This window comes from Microtus oregoni, unplaced genomic scaffold (assembly GCF_018167655.1).
Source record: "Microtus oregoni isolate MIOR12 unplaced genomic scaffold, Mior012 000040F_ref0000088, whole genome shotgun sequence".
Classification (NCBI taxonomy): Eukaryota; Metazoa; Chordata; class Mammalia; order Rodentia; family Cricetidae; genus Microtus; species Microtus oregoni.
In genome coordinates, this window is record NW_024543207.1 from 17,870,578 (window position 1) to 17,890,704 (window position 20,127).

General features: G+C 44.0%; 1 protein-coding gene across 1 annotated transcript in view; it reads left to right on the forward strand.

The window, feature by feature from the left end:
- CUNH5orf49 (chromosome unknown C5orf49 homolog) overlaps nt 1–20,127 on the forward strand; it is a 32,058-nt gene extending 11,931 nt beyond the window's left edge. The window contains exons 2-3 of the mRNA XM_041632223.1: nt 17,880–17,996; nt 19,671–20,127. Of these exons, the coding sequence (XP_041488157.1) occupies nt 17,880–17,996; nt 19,671–19,850 (297 nt within the window). The 3' untranslated portion in view covers nt 19,851–20,127. The remainder of the gene's footprint in view (nt 1–17,879; nt 17,997–19,670) is intronic.

A 20,127-nucleotide genomic window follows, 5' to 3' on the forward strand; every position in this document is an offset into this window, starting at 1 on the left:
TTGAGGTCTTTAATCCATTTGGACTTGAGTTTTGTGCACGATGATAGATATGGGTCTATTTTCATTCTTCTACAGGATGACATCCAGTTGTGCCAGCACCATTTGTTGAAGATGCTTTCTTTCTTCCATTGTATACTTTTAGCTCCTTTATCAAAAATGAGGTGTTCATAGGTTTGTGGGATAAAATCCGGGTCTTCTATACGATTCCATTGGTCGACTTCTCTGTTTTTATGCCAGTACCACACTGTTTTCATTACTGTAGCTCTGTAATAGAGTTTGAAGTCAGGGATGGTAATGCCTCCAGAAGATCCTTTATTGTATAGGATTGTTTTGGCTATCCTGGGTTTTTTGTTTTTCCATATAAAGTTGATTATTGTCCTCTCCAGATCTGTGAAGAATTTTGATGGGATCTTGATGGGGATTGCATTGAATCTATAAATTGCCTTTGGTAGAATTGCCATTTTTACTATGTTGATCCTCCCAATCCAAGAGCAAGGGAGGTCCATCCATTTTCTGGTATCCTCTTCAATTTCTTTCTTCAATGCCTTAAAGTTCTTGTCAAATAGATCTTTCACTTCCTTGGTTAGATTTACCCCAAGATATTTTATGCTGTTTGTGGCTATTGTGAATGGTGAAGCTTCTCTGATTTCCCTCTCTGCTTCCATATCCTTCGTGTATAAGAGGGCGACTGATTTTTTGGAGCTGATCTTGTATCCTGCCACATTACTAAAGCTGTTTATCAGCTGTAAAAGTTCTTTGGTGGAGTTTTGGGGGTCGCTTATGTACACTATCATATCATCTGCAAATAACGAAAGTTTAACTTCTTCCTTTTCAATTCGAATCCCCTTGATCCCATTATGTTGTCTTATTGCTATTGCTAGAACTTCAAGCACTATATTGAAGAGGTATGGCGAGAGTGGACAGCCTTGTCGTGTTCCTGAGTTAAGTGGGATGGCTTTGAGTTTCTCTCTGTTTAATTTGATGTTAGCTGTTGGCTTGCTGTATATAGCTTTTATTATATTTAGGTATGACCCTTGTATCCCCAATCTCTCCAAGACTTTTAACATAAATGGATGTTGAATTTTGTCAAATGCTTTTTCAGCATCTAATGAAATGATCATATGGTTTTTTTCTTTCAGTTTATTTATATGCTGGATTACATTGATAGATTTTCGTATGTTGAACCAGCCCTGCATCTGAGGAATGAAGCCTACTTGATCATAATGGATAATTTTTCGGATGTGTTCTTGGATTTGATTTGCCAGTATTTTGTTGAGGATTTTTGCGTCGATATTCATGAGTGAGATTGGTCTGTAGTTCTCTTTCCTGGTTGAGTCTTTGAGTGGTTTTGGTATCAGAGTAATTGTGGCTTCATAAAAGGAATTTGGTAATGACCCTTCTGTTTCTATATTGTGGAATACATTAAGGAGTATAGGTATTAGGTCTTCTTGGAAGTTCTGGTAGAATTCTGCATTGAAACCATCTGGTCCTGGGCTTTTTTTGGTAGGGAGGTTTTTGATAACAGCTTCTAATTCTTCGCGACTGACAGGTCTGTTTAGATTGTTCACCTGGTCCTGGTTTAGTATTGGTAAATGGTATTTATCTAAAAACGTGTCCATTTCTTTTACATTTTCCAGTTTTGTGGCATACAGGCTTTTGTAGTAAGATCTAATGATTCTCTGAATTTCCTCTGTGTCTGTGGTTATGTCCCCCTTTTCATTTCTGATCTTATTAATTTGCAAATTCTCTCTCTGCCGTTTGATTAGTTTGGATAGGGGTTTGTCAATCTTGTTGATTTTCTCCAGGAACCAGCTTTTTGTTTCATTGATTCTTTGGATTGTTTTCTGTGTTTCTATTTTGTTGATTTCAGCCCTCAGTTTGATTATTTCCAGTCTTCTACTCCTCCTAGGTGAGTCTGCTTCTTTTTTTCTAGAGCTTTCAAGTGGGCTGTTAAGTCTCCAATATGTGCTTTCTCTGTTTTCTTTAAGTGGGCACTTAGTGCTATGAACTTTCCTCTCAGGACTGCTTTCATAGTGTCCCATAAGTTCGAGTATGTTGTTTCTTTATTTTCATTGAATTCAAGGAAAACTTTAATTTCTTTCTTTATTTCTTCCTTAATCCAGGTATGGTTCAGTAGTTGACTGTTCAGTTTCCATGAGTTTGTAGGCTTTCTGGGGGTAGCTTTGTTGTTGAATTCTAACTTTAATCCATGGTGATCTGATAAGACACAGGTGGTTACTAATATTTTTTTGTAACTGTGTAAGTTAGCTTTGTTACCGAGTATGTGGTCAATTTTCGAGAAGGTTCCATGAGCTGCAGAGAAGAAGGTATATTCTTTCCTCTTTGGGTGGAATAATCTATAGATGTCTGTTAAGTCCATTTGCTTCATTACCCCCATTAATTCTCTATTTTCTCTGTTAGGTTTCTGTCTGATTGACCTGTCCATTGGTGAGAGAGGAGTGTTGAAGTCTCCTACTATTAGTGTGTGCGGTTTGATGGCTGCCTTGAGTTTTAGTAATGTTTCTTTTACGTACGTGGGTGCTTTTATATTAGGGGCATAGATATTCAGGATTGAGACTTCTTCCTGATGAATTGTTCCTGTTATGAGTATAAAATGTCCCTCTCCATCTCTTCTGATTGATTTAAGTTTGAAGTCAACTTTGTTAGAAATTAGTATGGCCACACCTGCTTGTTTCTTAGGTCCATTTGCTTGATAAGCCTTTTCCCAGCCCTTTACTCTGAGTAGGTGCCTGTCTTTGTGGTTGAGGTGTGTTTCTTGTAGACAGCAGAATGTTGGATCCTGTTTTCGTATCCAATCTCTTAGCCTGTGCCTTTTTATAGGTGAGTTGAGCCATTGATATTAAGTGATATTAATGACCAGTGGTTGTTAACTCCGGTCACTTTTTTAGTAGTAGGGTTTGTGTGTTTTCCTTCTTTGATTTGCGCTGGTGAAGGGTCTCTAGATGTCTGAGTTATTGTGGTCATTGTTGGACTCCTTGGTTAGTGATTTTCCTTCTATTATTTTCTGTAAGGCTGGATTTGTGGCTACGTATTGTTTAAATTTGTTTTTATCCTGGAAAATTTTGTTTTCTCCATTTATAGTGAATGAAAGTTTGGCTGGATATAGTAGTCTGGGCTTGCATCCGTGGTCTCTTTGTTTTTGGAGTACATCTATCCAGGACCTTCTGGCTTTCATGGTTTCCATAGAGAAGTCAGGTGTAAGTCTGATAGGTTTACCTTTATAAGTAACTTGGCCTTTTTCCTTTGCGGCTCTTAATATTCTTTCTTTATTCTGTATATTTTGTGTTTTGATTATTATATGGCGAGGGGATGTTTTCTTTTGATCCAGCCTATTTGGTGTTCTGTATGCTTCTTGAACCTTCATAGGTACATCTGTCTTCAGGTTGGGAAAGTTTTCTTCTATAATTTTATTTATTTATTTTTATTTTTTATTTTATTTTTTTTTAATTTATTTATTTATTAAGGATTTCTGCCTCGTCCCCACAACCGCTTCCCATTTCCCTCCCTCTCCCCCGATCAAGTCCCCCCCCCCCTCATCTGCTCGAAGAGCAATCAGGGTTCCCTGACCTGTGGGAAGCCCAAGGACTGCCCACCTCTATCCAGGTCTCGTAAGGTGAGCATTCAAACTGCCTAGGCTCCCACAAAGCCAGTACGTGCAGTAGGATCAAAAACCCACTGCAATTGTTCTTGAATTCTCAGTATTCCTCATTGTCCGCTATGTTCAGCTAGTCCGGATTTATCCCCTGTTTTTTCAGACCTAGGCCAGCTGGCCTTGGTGAGATCCCAATAGAACATCCCCATTGTCTTAGTGTGTGGGTGCACCCCTCGTGGTCCTGAGTTCCTTGCTCGTGCTCCGTCTCCTTCTGCTCCTGATTTGGACCTTGAGATTTCTGTCCGGTGCTCCCGTGTGGGTCTCTGTCTCTGTCTCCTTTCATCGCCTGATGAAGGTTAATATTCCTGAGGATGCCTATGTGTTTGTCTTTGGATTCACCTTATTTAGCTTCTCTAGGAACATGAATTATAGGCTCAATGTCCTTTATTTATGGCTAGAAACCAAATATGAGTGAGTACATCCCATGTTCCTCTTTTTGGGTCTGGCTTAACTCACTCAGGATAGTGTTTTCTATTTCCATCCATTTGTATGCAAAATTCAAGAAGTCCTTGTTTTTTACTGCTGAGTAATACTCTAATATGTATATATTCCATACTTTCTTCATCCATTCTTCCGTTGAAGGGCATCTAGGTTGTTTCCAGGTTCTGGCTATTACAAACAATGCTGCCATGAACATAGTTGAGCATATACTTTTGTTGTATGATAGGGCCTCTCTTGGGTATATTCCCAAGAGTGGTATTGCTGGATCCAGGGGTAGGTTGATCCCGAATTTCCTGAGAAACCGAAACACTGCTTTCCAGAGTGGTTGCACAAGTTTGCATTCCCACCAGCAATGGGTGAGTGTACCCCTTTCTCCACAACCTCTCCAGCAAAGGCTATCATTGGTGTTTTTTATTTTAGCCATTCTGACAGGTGTAAGGTGGTATCTTAAAGTTGTCTTGATTTGCATTTCCCTGATCGCTAAGGAAGTTGAGCATGACCTTAAGTGTCTTTTGGCCATTTGAAGTTCTTCTGTTGAGAATTCTCTGTTCAGATCAGTGCCCCATTTTATAATTGGGTTGATTAGCCTTTTACGGTCTAGTTTCTTGAGTTCTTTATATATTTTAGAGATCAAACCTTTGTCAGTTGCAGGGTTGGTGAAGATCTTCTCCCAGTCAGTGGGTTGTCTTTTTGTCTTAGTGACAGTGTCCTTTGCTTTACAGAAGCTTCTCAGCCTCAGGAAGTCCCATTTATTCAATGATGCCCTTAGTGTCTGTGCTGCTGGGGTTATACATAGGAAGTGGTCTCCTGTGCCCATGTGCTGTAGATTACTTCCCACTTTCTCTTCTATCAGGTTCAGTGTGTTCGGACTGATATTGAGGTCTTTAATCCATTTGGATTTGAGTTTTGTGCGTGGTGATAGATATGGATCTATTTTCATTCTTCTACAGATTGACATCCAGTTTTGCCAGCACCATTTGTTGAAGATGCTCTCTTTTTTCCATTGTATACTTTTAGCTCCTTTATCGAAGATCAGGTGTTCATAGGTTTGTGGGTTAATGTCAGGGTCTTCTATTCGATTCCATTGGTCGACTTCTCTGTTTTTATGCCAATACCAAGCTGTTTTCAATACTGTAGCTCTGTAATAGAGTTTGAAGTCAGGGATGGTAATGCCTCCAGACAAACCTTTATTGTATAAGATTGTTTTGGCTATCCTGGGTTTTTTGTTTTTCCATATAAAGTTGATTATTGTCTTCTCCAGATCTGTGAAGAATTTTGATGGGATTTTGATGGGGATTGCATTGAATCTATAGATTGCTTTTGGTAGAATTGCCATTTTTACTATGTTGGTCCTCCCAATCCAAGAGCAAGGGAGGTCTTTCCATTTTCTGGTGTCTTCTTCAATTTCTTTCTTCAAAGACTTATAGTTCTTGTCAAGTAGATCTTTCACTTCCTTGGTCAGGGTTACCCCAAGGTATTTTATGCTATTTGTGGCTATCGTGAAAGGTGATGCTTCTCTGATTTCCCTCTCTGCTTCCTTATCCTTGGTGTATAGGAAGGCAACTGATTTTTTGGAGTTGATCTTGTATCCTGCCACGTTACTAAAGCTGTTTATCAGCTGTAGGAGTTCTTTGGTCGAATTTTTGGGGTCGCTTATGTACACTATCATATCATCTGCAAATAACGAAAGCTTAACTTCTTCCTTTCCAATACGAATCCCCTTGATCTCCTTATGTTGTCTTATTGCTATTGCTAGAATTTCAAGCACTATATTGAAGAGGTATGGCGAGAGTGGACATCCTTGTCGTGTTCCTGATTTTAGTGGGATGGCTTTGAGTTTTTCTCCGTTTAATTTAATGTTAGCTGTTGGCTTGCTGTAAATAGCTTTTATTATATTTAGGTAGGACCCTTGTATCCCTATTCTCTCCAAGACCTTTATCATAAAGGGGTGTTGAATTTTGTCGAATGCTTTTTCCGCATCTAGTGAAATGATCATATGGTTTTTTTCTTTCAGTTTATTTATATGGTGGATTACATTGATAGATTTGCGTATGTTGAACCAGCCCTGCATCTCTGGGATGAAGCCTACTTGATCATAATGGATAATTTTTCTTATGTGTTCTTGGATTCGGTTTGCCAGTATTTTATTGAAGATTTTTGCGTCGATGTTCATGAGTGAGATCGGTCTGTAATTCTCTTTCTTGGTTGGGTCTTTTTGTGGTTTTGGTATCAGGGTAACTGTAGCTTCATAAAAGGAATTTGGCAATGACTCTTCTGATTCTATATTGTGAAATACCTTAAGGAGTATAGGTATTAATTCTTCTTGGAAGTTCTGGTAGAATTCTGCATTGAAACCATCTGGTCCTGGGCTTTTTTTCGAAGGGAGATTTTTGATAACCATTTCTAATTCTTCGCGAGAAACCGGTCTATTTAGATCATTCACCTGGTCTTGGTTTAGCTTTGGTATATGATACTTATTTAAAAAATTGTCCATTTCTTTTGTATTTTCCAGTTTTGTGGCATACAGGCTTTTGTAGTAAGATCTAATGATTCTCTGAATTTCCTCTGTGTCTGTGGTTATGTCCCCCTTTTCATTTCTGATCTTATTTATTTGCGTGTTCTCTCTCTGTCGTTTAATTAGTTTGGATAGGGGTTTGTCGATCTTGTTGATTTTCTCCAAGAACCAGCTTTTTGTTTCATTGATTCTTTGGACTGTTTTCTGTGTTTCTATTTTGTTGATTTCAGCCCTCAGTTTTATTATTTCCAGTCTTCTACTTCTCCTGGGCGCGTCTGCTTCTTTTTTTTCTAGAGCTTTCAGGTATGTCGTTAAGTCCCCAATGTATGCATTCTCCGTTTTCTTTAAGTGGGCACTTAGTGCTATGAACTTTCCTCTTAGCACTGCTTTCATTGTGTCCCATAGGTTTGAGTATGTTGTCCCTTTATTTTCATTAAATTCAAGGAAGACTTTAATTTCTTTCTTGATTTCTTCCTTGACCCAGGTGTGGTTCAGTAGTTGACTGTTCAGTTTCCATGAGTTTGTCGGTTTTTTGGGGGCAGCGTGGTTGTTGCCTTCTAACTTTAATCCGTGATGATCTGATAAGACACAGGTGGACACTGATATTTTTTTGTATCTGTGGAGGTTTCCTTTGTTTCCGAGTATGTGGTCAATTTTTGAGAAGGTTCCATGAGCTGCAGAGAAGAAGGTATATTCTTTCCTATTTGGGTGGAATGTTCTATAGATGTCTGTTAAGTCCATTTGCTTCATTACCTCCAATAATTCTCTTAATTCTCTATTAGGTTCTGTCTGATTGACCTGTCCCTTGGAGAGAGAGGTGTGTTGAAGTCTCCTACTACTAGTGTGTGTGGTTTGATGTCTTCCTTGAGTTCTAGTAATATTTCTTTTACATAAGTAGGTGCTTTTATATTGGGGGCGTATATATTCAGGATTGAGACGTCCTCCTGATGAATTGTTCCTGTTATGAGTATAAAGTGACCGTCTCGGTCTCTTCTGATTGATTTTAGTTTGAAGTCAGTTTTGTTAGAAATTAGTATGGCCACACCTGCTTTTTTCTTAGGACCTTTTGCTTGAAACACCTTTTCCCAACCCTTTACTCTGAGTAGGTGCCTGTCTTTGTGGTTGAGATGTGTTTCTTGCAAACAGCAGAATGTTGGATCCTGTTTTCGTATCCAATCTCTTAGCCTGTGCCTTTTTATAGGTGAGTTGAGCCATTGATATTAAGTGATATTAATGACCAGTGGTTGTTAACTCCGGTCACTTTTTTAGTAGTAGGGTTTGTGTGTTTTCCTTCTTTGATTTGCGCTGGTGAAGGGTCTCTAGATGTCTGAGTTATTGTGGTCATTGTTGGACTCCTTGGTTAGTGATTTTCCTTCTATTATTTTCTGTAAGGCTGGATTTGTGGCTACGTATTGTTTAAATTTGTTTTTATCCTGGAAAATTTTGTTTTCTCCATTTATAGTGAATGAAAGTTTGGCTGGATATAGTAGTCTGGGCTTGCATCCGTGGTCTCTTTGTTTTTGGAGTACATCTATCCAGGACCTTCTGGCTTTCATGGTTTCCATAGAGAAGTCAGGTGTAAGTCTGATAGGTTTACCTTTATAAGTAACTTGGCCTTTTTCCTTTGCGGCTCTTAATATTCTTTCTTTATTCTGTATATTTTGTGTTTTGATTATTATATGGCGAGGGGATGTTTTCTTTTGATCCAGCCTATTTGGTGTTCTGTATGCTTCTTGAACCTTCATAGGTACATCTGTCTTCAGGTTGGGAAAGTTTTCTTCTATAATTTTATTAAGTATATTTTCTGGACCGTTGAGCTGCACTTCTTCTCCTTCTTCTACTCCAATTATTCTTAGGTTTGGTCTTTTTATTGTGTCCCATATTTCCTGAATGTTTTGTGATGAGAGTTTGTTGGACTTGCTGTTTTCTTTGATCAGAGCATTTATTTTCTTTGTTATCCTCAGAATCTGAGATTCTTTCTTCTATCTCTTGTATTCTGCTGGTTATGCTTGATTCTGTAGTCTCTATTCGTTTACCTAGATTTTTCCATGTCCAGCCGGCCCTCTGTTTGTGTTTTCTTCTTTGCCTCCATTTCAGTTTTCAAGTCATGAATTGTTTCCATTTTCTGCTTGATTGTTTTTCCTTTGTTTCCTAGGGTATCATTCACTGATTTACTCAATTCCTTGAACTTTCTGTTATACTTCTCATCCATTTCTATAAGGGTGTTTTTTATATGCTGTTTAAGGGTGTCAATCACTTTCATGAAGTCAGTTTTTTCTACTTCTTCTTGATTAAGCTGTTCATGTCCTCCTGTTGTGAGGTCACTGGCTTCTGGTGGTTTCATGTTGTTTTTCAGATTGTTGGGAGAATTCCTGCATTGGCGTCTGCCCATCTCTTCCTCCCAATACTCCCCTTTGGATCTTCTTTTACAGGATCAGGTCTTCTTGCCCACTGATGTACCTTCCCAGTGATGTCACTCCCCAGAGATGTTTCTCCACAATGATGTTTCACTTGGGGCCCAGATCGAAACTCCGCTGCTTGGTTAGCTCGCGAACAAAGGGCCCACCCTGCTCACTGCGGGCAGCCTATGGGAACAAAGGAGCTACCGGCCACCCCTTTGTCCTCCCGGTTCGGGTTTGGTCCCAGCGCCCCAGCAGACTGAGCAGGGAGGCGCTATGCTGCCAAAGAAGGGAGGGAGGGAGGGAGACAGGGGGTGGGGGGATCTGGATGTAAACTGGATGGGATAGGAAGAGAGAGGAGGTATGGGCAGTATAGCCCCTGTAGGATGGCCAGGAAGTGTGGGTGGGCTGAGGTATGTTCCCAGCTGCCGCAGCACTCACTCACCACAATGATGTTTCACTCGGTGCCCAGATCGAAACTCCACTCGCGAACAAAGGGCCCACCCTGCTCGCTGCCGGCAGGCTATGGGAACAAAGGAGCTACCGGCCACCCCTTTGTCCTCCGGGTTCGGGTTCGGTCCCAGCGCCGGTTCTAAGGGTCTTGGCAATTAATCACGTGATTAATGAAGAAAGTAAGTTTTTCTGTTTCAAGTCTTTTGCTTATTTTTTTTTTTTTTAAATTTTCTGCTTGGAAAAGAGTGAAAATTAAAAGAACAGTTTCTTTAGCTCCCACGCTGGAAGACTAAAATTCTCAGCAGCAGCGTTTGGTCTGTGTCGAGTGTGCTCTTTGTCCATACCATCTCAGGGCGTGGGTGCCGGTGGAGCCCACCACAGGGTAAACCGTCATGTCTGCAGCCAGGAACCAGACCCTCACATCCTCCCAGTCAATCCCTGGCGGGCCCTGGCTCTTAAAAGCGCACCAGCGTCCTACATTCCTGCCACCTGGGGAACCAAGTTCCAACGCATGAGCTTCCAGGGATCACGAAGCATGTTCCAGCCCTAGCAGAAGTTTGAATAATTGCAAGCAGAAAACAACTGAGTTTTAAGCCTCTGGGGATCATCCTTACCTGACATGTGTCGTGAACTCCTGGACGCCTGGCCAGTGAGGAGCTAGCTGCAGGGGAGAGGGGGCACAGCTGTCTCTGCAGTCACCGGGTCTCCCCTGCATGTATGTCTGCAGGCCTGAGAACGGAGGCGGAAGCAATGGAGTCCGAGCATTCTTCCAATGTGTGACAGACGCGTGTCAGCTCAGAGGAAATCTGCTGACTTCAGTTCAAGAGTAAAACAGTCTCAGATTATTTGAGGAGTTGTAAAAGCCACCGAAGCTTCTTATCCTGATGTTCCAGGGGAGGGAACGGGATCTTTTCCATAGGCAAGCCACAGAGAACAGTTAAGCAGTCCTTTTGAAGGTTCTGATGCCTGTCTCTGAGGAACTGCAGCTCTAAACTACTATAGCACTGAGTGCTATTATAATTCTCTTAGCTCAGCACACTGCCTGACCCACGCAGAGACACTCTGAATTCCTTGGAAGTCAAAGGAGGCCCTTAGGGAATCAGTGACCTTGGGGATTTTCTGCTTTGGAAGCAGGTCAGGTGTCTGTGGGCAGGAGGAGGTCTGGGCGCTGTGGCTTTGAAGAGAGGAGTAGCAACCGTTCACAGGTGATTGGCATTTAAGCCAGTGTGTGCCGGGATGAGCTTCAGCGGCTCCTTCTGACTCACAAAACACATTTTAAGCATTATTTCTGGACTTTGCACTTGGTCGGCTGCCCTCAGACGTCCACAGTGGGAACTTTTTTTAAATTTAAAATGTACTTTTTATGTGTATGGGTATTTTTTTTTTTTGCATGTATGTCTGCGCATGCCTGGTGCCCACAGAGGCCAGAAGAGGGTATCCTATTCCCTGGAACTAGATTACAGGCAGGTGAAAGCCATGAAGCTGCTGGGACCCAAATTCAAATCCTTTTGCAAGTATAAGAGTTCGTAACCCCTGAGCCATCCCGCTAGACCCCACAGTGGGATTATTTACACCGAAGGAATCAGCAATCACTAACAACGAGGCAGAATTTTCTGCAGTGAGTGGCTGGTTTCATGTAAGTGCAACACTGGGCTGAAGATAATAAGTGTAACATGGCAGACACTGATTCCATTCTCATCTCCGTACAGCGTGAGTGCTGGACAGCTCCAGGCACAGTGACGTGACAACCCACTGCCTCTCTCTTTAAAATAACATGAGAGCTATTTATTTTAAAATTTTACTTATTTACTAATTTTTATATCCCTACCACATAGGCTCTTTCCCTATCCATGGCGCGCGCGCGCGCGCGCGCACACACACACACACACACACACACACACACACACACACGGGTAATCAGAAGTGGGAGGTAGATAAGAGAGTGAATATGATCATAACACATTGTAATATATGTGTATATATAAGCATGTATCAAATTGTCAAAAAGATTTATGAAAATATGCACATCTCTTTCTTGTTTCTTTCTCACAGAATTTAAGTAATTTAAGACAGGTACTTTTGGATATCCTGATAGTGAGTTTCTCCGCCGACACAATAAGCCAGATCAAGTCGAATTAAAAGGAAAGGTTTAATGAACCAAGCGCTCTTGGGTGACCTTTCCAGTCTCCCAGAAGTACAGCGGAGAGGGAGGAGGAAAATCACACAGCAGGTCTAGGGACCAGAGCTTAAATACCCAGAGCTTAAAAATCCTGTAGGCGCAGTCGTGAACTTCAGGGGTGGTGGAGTGGAGCCTGGACTTTTGGTGATCTTTCTGAGGAGGACAGGATTGGAGAGGGAGAAGTGGGGCTGAAGCAGAGCTCCCAACTGAACAATTTGATCTGAGAAAGAAGACTATTTTTATATTTAGTGTCAAATGAAAAGGAGGAAAAAAAGAAAGGAGCAGAGTCCCAGTTTATTCTAAACCTCACAACTATTGTTTGTGTATGTAACTTCTGGGAATAGGAGCACTTCCAAGGTAGGGGAAGAGATGCAGGATGTAATACCCCCCCATCCCCAACCTCAGGGTGGAGGTCGGGCCTTGTAGCCCACAGGGGGTAGCCACCTTCCTCAGTCACCTACCACACCGGTCAGGACACAGCTGGTGATGCAGCAGCAACAGATGAGTCCACAGAGCTGAGCCGTGCTACCTCTCACGGTACATTTCCAGAGGTGTTGGCAGTGTGTCCCTCAGCAGCCACCTCACAGGCTGCTCCCATTCCATGCTGCCTGTGACCCTGGGTACTGGCTCTTCAGTACCTCAGCCTAAGGAGTAACAGCCACTTCAGCTCACAGCCCATTGGTTAGAACTGCTCACGTGACCGGAGAGGCAAACCCCTGGACCCTCTGCAGTAGAGTGTGATTGTATCTGAGTGTTGTGTGCTCAGGTGGTCAGCAATCTCAGTTTACCCAGAGGAGCGTGCTCCTTAGGCTCCCAGCCCTGCTGCAATAGCCTCTGCTCGCACCCCACTCTGGCTTCCCGGCAGTTCCAAAGATAGCGCTTTTACCAAGGGCGTTGGCCAGCAATGTGGCACGAAGTGCCATGCAGGCTTGGTGGCTTAAAGCAACGGAAACTCACCTTTCAGAGTCCTGGAGGGTCAAAGTCTGGTCCCTTGTGTGGGCTCAGAGGGAAAGCTCAGCTCTCATCCCCTTGTTTCTCTTAATGGCCATGTTCCTATTCTGGTTACACTGTCCTTCCTGATGTATGAGTCTAGGTTCAAATTTGTCCTTCGCAAGAGCAACCAGGCCCCTGTGTAGGACTTGGTTACGCTAGTACGTAACCAAGTACGTCTTCAGCAAGCCTGCTTTAATAGGGCAGCAATCTGCATCCCTAGGAGAAGACATCAGCATGTGAATTTCTGGATGACACAGCTCGGTCCACAGAACCTGAGAGGCTGCTCTGCAGAGCTCTGGCTGCGGCACTGCTGTGGGACCACCTGTGATGCCCAGGTTTGCCCATGAGCTGAGAGCGAACGAGAATTTACCATCCTTCCTCTGTGCCACTCTGCTTTCTCATGTCCCCTAAATTTATTTGGAAAATTTTAGTATTTATTTTATTTTATATATTTTAGTGTGGCGGTCTGTTCCCATGCTCAGACTATAGTCTCATTTAAAGTAAGGTCCTCAAGTTTCTCTCCTGGACACTAAAATGGCACCTTCAGTTATTTTAAACGAATTTTCCACCACTACAACAAAATACCTGAGACTGTGTGTCTTATAAAGAAAATGTTTATTTAGGGCGCAGTTCTGAGCTTTCCAGAAACCACATGTGCTAGTGGTCTCATTGGCTGAATGTCCAGGATCCGTGCAGGACACGCTGTCAGTCTGGGAGTGTGCACATTTCTTGTGGTAGTGCAAGCCACACTGAGAGGCCAGGAGTGTGCACACATGTACTTCCTTGGCTTCACTCAGAATATAGCCACCAGACTGCCCTGACAACCCCACCTAATGTCAATCATCTCAGAAGGTACCATCTCTTATGCTATATTCAGATCAAGTCTCACCCCTTAAAACCTAGCGATCGATATCAAATCTCCCAACCTGGACCCATTCCCACGATACAGAAGGAGTAGACCTAACCCATGATGGGAGAGGAAGACACAAGACCCCACTGCACAGGTAACATCCACACACACAACTGGCCGGAGACTGCTCTGTGTCAGGAGTTGGGGGCACAGGAGGTAAACAGAGAGTCGGATATCAGACATCACAAGTAGCACGTGGTGGTACCATGTTTAAGCAAGGCATGGGCAAAAAAGTACATCCAGCCCCGGCTGATCTCAGCAACTGTTCCCTTCCTGTTGGTGCTGCCCTCTTCCCATGCAGGTTCCCCTCACCTGAGCAGCTAGTTACCCAGTGGGAGCACTGTCGGACATGGCATGGGGGGCACCATTTACTCCCACTTTTATATATGGTTTTCAGAGTGCAGAAGGAAACTACTTGATCACTGTGGCTGCTCTCTCAACCTACAGACAGCACGGTGTTAGCAGTGGAGGAGAGCTTCCAGGGAAGCCACAGAAGCAGCGAGCAGCCTGACTACCATTGATGGCTGAAGTCACCACAAGAGACGGCTCAGCAGTCCAAAGTCCTTGTTGCTCTTCCTTCCAAGGGACCTGAATTTAAGTTTCTCCACCCACATCAGATGGCTCACAGCTGAGTAGCTCCAACTCCAGGGGATCCAGAGCCCTCTGCTGGCCTCTGTAGCTACCATTACATATCTGGCTTCACTCCTGTTGCAGGGAGAGGGTCCTTTGTTTGTCTCGGCTGCCGGGCTAGCTTACACCCAAAATAACCACACAGAAACTGTATTAATTAAAACACTGCTTGGCCATTAGCTCTAACTTCTTATTGGCTAACTCTTACATCTTGATTTAACCCATTTCTATTAATCTGTGTATCACCACGTAGCAGTGGCGTAATATGGGAAAGATTCGGCATGTCTGTCTCTGGCAGCTCCATGGCAGCTCTCTCTCTCTCTCTGTTTTCTTCCTCCCAGAATTCAGTCCTGTCTTCTCCGCCTACCTAAGTTCTGCCCTATCAAGCTCAAAGCAGTTTCTTTATTCATTAACCAATGAAAGCAATCATGAACAGAAGAACCTCCTACACCACTCACGCACACATACACACAAATAATAACCAAATTAAAACATGTTCTGTGTACGTGAGACTAGCACAGTGTGATGGGCTCTCAGGTCATTTTATTCTTGTTTTGCTGCAAGCCTCACCTAGGCTTGGCCAATAGCTTTGTGCCTCGAAAGTCCTGCATCTTGGCCGGGACCGAGCGGGGGAGCATGGTGTTTGACTTCCTCTGTCCTACCGAAGGGCCCTCGCTGTTTCTCCCAGAAATCTTTGCTTTGCCTGTGAGCTTCTGCAGTGACAGATCTGCCCAGAGTGTTCAAGACTCTGAAGTTTCCCTGTCAGGCCTTAAAATGGGTTTTTAAAGAAACCGAGATTGATTTGATAAGCAAATATCTAATTTTATAGAGTCAAAGTGATTGATGTTTTCTTTGTGACATTTTCCTTATTGCTTTTCTGTGTAGGAGGCCCCTTATGGGTTTTCTTTCTCTTATTTTCCTATTTCATCTAGAATTTACTTTTGTCTGCAATGTGATGTGAAGACACAAGGCACTAGCCAATTTTATGGCACTAAATGCTGATAATTCATCAATTCTCCATGGAGTGAGTCTTTAAGGAACTCTTTCCCAGATATGTGTTTCTTTCAGGAGACACACACCCAGGTGGTTGGCAGAGACTCACTAATGACCAGCAGCCATGCAGACAGAAGTCACAGCCTCCAGTGAGAGACACGACTGTCTCTGAGTTTAGTCAGGAGGATTCTGCCAGTGGGTGAAAGCTCCCTGCACATCAGACTACTGGCAAAAGTCTTACAAATCTTGGAACAGCGATTCTTAAAAACCACATTGTTTCCCTCACTGGATGGTGGTCACATCAGGGCACTGCCAGGTGTGAGCTGTCTCCTGAAATCTACCTACGTATGATCCATGAATGTCCTGATTGCTGGAAGCTGCATTGCCAGCCCTTCCCATCACTGCCGGCATCCCTGGGTTCCTGCGCTCTGTAAACAGGGTCACGGCGTTTCCCAGGCCATTCAACGTGTGTGTGAATCCTCTTTTTCCACTATCCCACAGAGGAAATTATCCTAACATCATTATCAGGAGCAAACCAACAAACGCACACCCAAACCAAACCACCACAGTGTGTGTGAGACAGCTGGTGCTCAGGTCAAATCCCAAGGAGAAGCCAAGTCTGGCTTTGTTGCCAAAGGAATCAGGGCAACCAACCCAAGACTGATGTGAGGTGAAGATTACATACCATCTAACCCATGAATTATTTATTTTACCACACAAGCAGATTAACTAAGAAAAACTTGAAGAAGAAAGTCAGAGATATGTAGAAAATCAGCGTAATAACAAGTCATCTCCCAGAACATCTAAGCTGTATGTGTATATATATATCTATATCTATATATATCTATTGCATGTTTACATTATATATGCAGACATATTACATGTATCCATGAATGTCAGTTACCAAGTGCTATAGCTATACATGGGATTGAAGAAAAGTAATTTTGTCTCTCAAGAGGGGAGGTTTACATATAGACTGTTTCTCCATTGGCCAGCAGCTTGAAGTGTAATTCCTTTTTAGTTATGATGACCTTTTATAGCAGAATAAAGTTGTATTAGACACTCTGAGAAATAAGAAAAGTAGAAATGAAGGAAACACACATACACACACATGCATGTACACACATGCTTACACACATACACAAACACATATGATGGAGGAAGGTCATTGGTTAAATAAAAAGAAACTGCTTGGCCCTCATTGGTTAGAAGATAGGTGGGAGGAGTAAACAGAACAGAACGCTGGGAGGAAGAGGAAGTGAGCTCAGACTCCACAGCTCTCCTCTCGGGAGCAGACGCCTTAGAGAGAGAGACGCCATGCTCTGCTCTCCCGGACAGACGCGATTCAGCTCCGACCCAGGATGGACCTAGAATCTTCCCGGTAAGACCGGTGCTCACAGATTATTAGAGATGGGTTGATCGGGATATCAGAATTAGCCAGTAAGGGCTAGGGCTAAAGGGCCAAGCAGTGATTAAATGAATACAGTTTGTGTGTTGTTATTTCGGGCATAAGCTAGCCGGGCAGGTGGCCGGGGTGCTGGGAACGCAACCCCGCCACCCCTATTACTGCACACATATACACACATGCACGTACACACATGCACAAACACACACATACACACACACCTCTGTTGTGGGACAATAGTCTTTTATGTTGTCACTTGTATTATTTTTAAAAAAACGCTGATTGGTCAGTAGCCAGGCAGAAAGTATAGGTGGGGCGACCAGGCAGGAAGTAGAGGCAGGGCAATGAGAACAGGAAAATTCTGGGAAGAGTCATCACCCAAACAGAGAGGAAGCAAGACATGTCTGCCTCACTGATGAAAGGTACCAAGCCACGTGACTAACACAGACATGAATGATGGGCTAATATAAGATGTAAGAAAGAGTTAATAAGGAGCCTGAGCTAATGGGCCAATTAGTTTATGATTAATGTAGACCTCTGTGTGTTTCTTTTCTTTGGGACTGTACGACTGTGGGACCGGGTGGGAAACCTCGGTCAACACACCTCCTTATTCAGATAGATGGAGAAGATTTACTCTGGCTTGGTCTGAGTATTTACATCCCATGCAAGAAGCATAATCATCAGACATGTGGTCAGTAGGTGTGTCTTTGGGAGATCAGGTCTTGAGGGCAGGGCCCTCATGAATGGGTTTTGTGCTTCCATCAAAGAGGCCTAAGCGACCCTGTGTGCTCTTTCTTCCTTGTGATGCAGAGAAGGGGCCCTGTGAGAAGCAGAAAACGACCATCCCCAGGGGGTGAATCTGCCCACCTTGACCTTGAACCCCCAGTCTCTAAACTGAAAAACACATTTTATGAACCTCTCAGTCGACATAATTCTCACACAGCAATGAAATGGACTTAGGTTTGAGCTCCTGCAGAAGCGTCAACAGGGACAGCCCCTGAGGAATGTCTCGAGGAGGAACACTGTGGGGGCAAAGGAGAGGTGCTGTGGACCTCCCTCCCCACACTCAGACTCCATCCTCACAGCATTGCTCTTGCTGGAGGGGCCTGAGCTCCTCTCTGCTCCAGGTCACAGCCCAGTCTGCCATGTGCTGACCCTCCCCAGTGCTTACTCACACAGACAGAAAGTCTGCACCCTCTGGTCCCCACTGAGTGCTGGTTTCAGAGCTGTATCAGATACCAGTGGCTCAGCCTTCCAGCACACTGTGACCATCTCTGCTTATTCCCAGACAGGAGTCATCTCCCTCTACGACTGTGTTTTTAAGAGGAGACTAGATTATAACCAGAAATTACATCGAGATGATAGAGAACATGCCAAAAACCTGGGACTTCATATTAATGAGGAGGTAAGATATACTAATGATGCTAATAAACCAACAGAACTATGTGCATGTGTGTGTACCCGTGCATAAACATGTACTCACATACAGTGTGAATATGTGCATATATGCACATACATGTGTGTTTGGGACACATGCTTGTCTTATGTGTATGTGATCTTGTGCATACATGTGTCTATATTAAATGTGAATATATATGTGTGTGTTCCTGTGCACACATTTTCACACACAGATATCTATGCAAATACACACTTGCACATTGTTTATGCACATGTATGAACATGTGTGTTTATGTTTGTGTGGATATACAGGGTTGTGCATGCATATGTGGCCATATGCAAACATTTGACAATGTGTTCCATTGCTGTGTGTAGCTTTATTTATGTGGCTTGCATCTATTCTGCTGTGCTGAAAAGTTAAAATCCTCTGTGATGCCAGTCTCACATTAAGTTTTTCTGATTGGTTCCAGGGAACTGAACAACTTATGCAGAATAAAACTAGGAAGTGCTTTTTATCCAACAGATAGGAGTCCTTGCTCACTTACACACTGAGCCCCGGCTACCACAGCTTCACTGATCTCTATTTTCCTCAAGTCTCCAGCATGTGGGATGCTTTGCTTTGATGTCCCCCATGTTCCCCAAAGGGAGGAATTATCTGGAACCAGCTACAGAGGGAGGTGGCTCCTCTGTCACGGTCACATCAAGAGGACAGGTGCTGCAGGCGCTTCCTCCCCTGGGCCAGGCTGGGCCTCTCCTGGTCTGCGTCAGACATGTCTGCCTTTTGACATGATTGTCAGTTCCGAATGAGGGTGGCAGGCTTTTTAACAGTCGGGCTGAGTACTCAGAGACGATTAGACAGCGCATGACATGGACATTATGATACCCAAGCTTCCGGTGGGATTTCTATTGAGTCACTGGACGCTTCCCCCGTGGCTGTCACTCAGATGGCCAAGTCTGCCGATGTGGTAGAAGAGCCGAATGCTCATTTCGCATGTGTGAGGCCAGCGGCTCCTGCCACCACGCCGCTCTTTATTCTCTTAATTTGGGCTGGAGTTAAATGACAAAGGCACCGTGTCATCACAGACATGCTTCATGACTAAGAAGCAAGCCCCCGTCCTCTCAGAGCTGAGTTCTGGCAAAGAAAGGAGCAAGCAGCAAAGAAACAACCTGGTTCCACATTGATGGGCAGCAGGCACAGAAAGCCCATAGCGACAGTGAAGGGGGATGAGGAGGTTCTGGGGAGAGGAGGAGTCAGGAAAGACTCCTTGTGACCCCCCCCCCCCCGGAGACTTGAGTGGTTGGAGCTCTTTGGCAGCAAACCGGCCAAGCGGGGCCAGTGGGAAGAAGAGAGCTGGAAACTCAAGGCTGCTGCTCTCTGTGCTGGGGCAAAGAGGGGCTGGTAGGGGGTGGGCTGGGAGAGGGTGGGGAGGGGATAGAAGGAGGAGGGACAGCACCTGAAATCAGACCACAACTGACATCTAGTTCAGGGTGTCATGTTGCCCATGGATAGCAGATGACGGTAGAGGGACTAGGGTCCCTGGCTTTGCCGCTGCAGGCATGCAGGAATCACCGAGATGTCACCTGGGTGAGACGCAGCCAAAGGATGGGCCACTGTGCTGATGTACTGTGGGCAGGAAGGTTTCTGTGCTCAGGATAGTGACTGCATATTTCTTCTTCCCAGGAACAGGAAAGGACGGTGCCCGTGCTGATGTCCTCTGTGTACGGGAAACGTATCAATCAGCCCATCGAGCCCCTGAACAGAGACTACGGCCGTGTGAACCACGTGCAGACCGACTTCTACAGGAAGAATGACATCCCCAGCATCAAGGAGCCTGGCTTTGGGCACATCACTCCAGCCTGAAGCCGTCTTGTGGTTTATAGGGCACGTTGAGGCGCGCTGGCTAGGGAGTGCCCTCCACCCTCACGTTCATATCCATGTTCTCTGCAGCTGCAGGGATGCACTCTTTGACCACGGTGGGGGGGGGGTAAGCACATGACTATCTAAGGGGGCTTGGGCACTGAACTTGGCCGAGTACTTTCCCTCATGCTCAAAAGCTCAGTGTAAGGACTGTCACTGGGTTTATTTAAAATGACATCATACCAGTTCATTCTGAACACCTGAATAAAAGGAAAGCTTG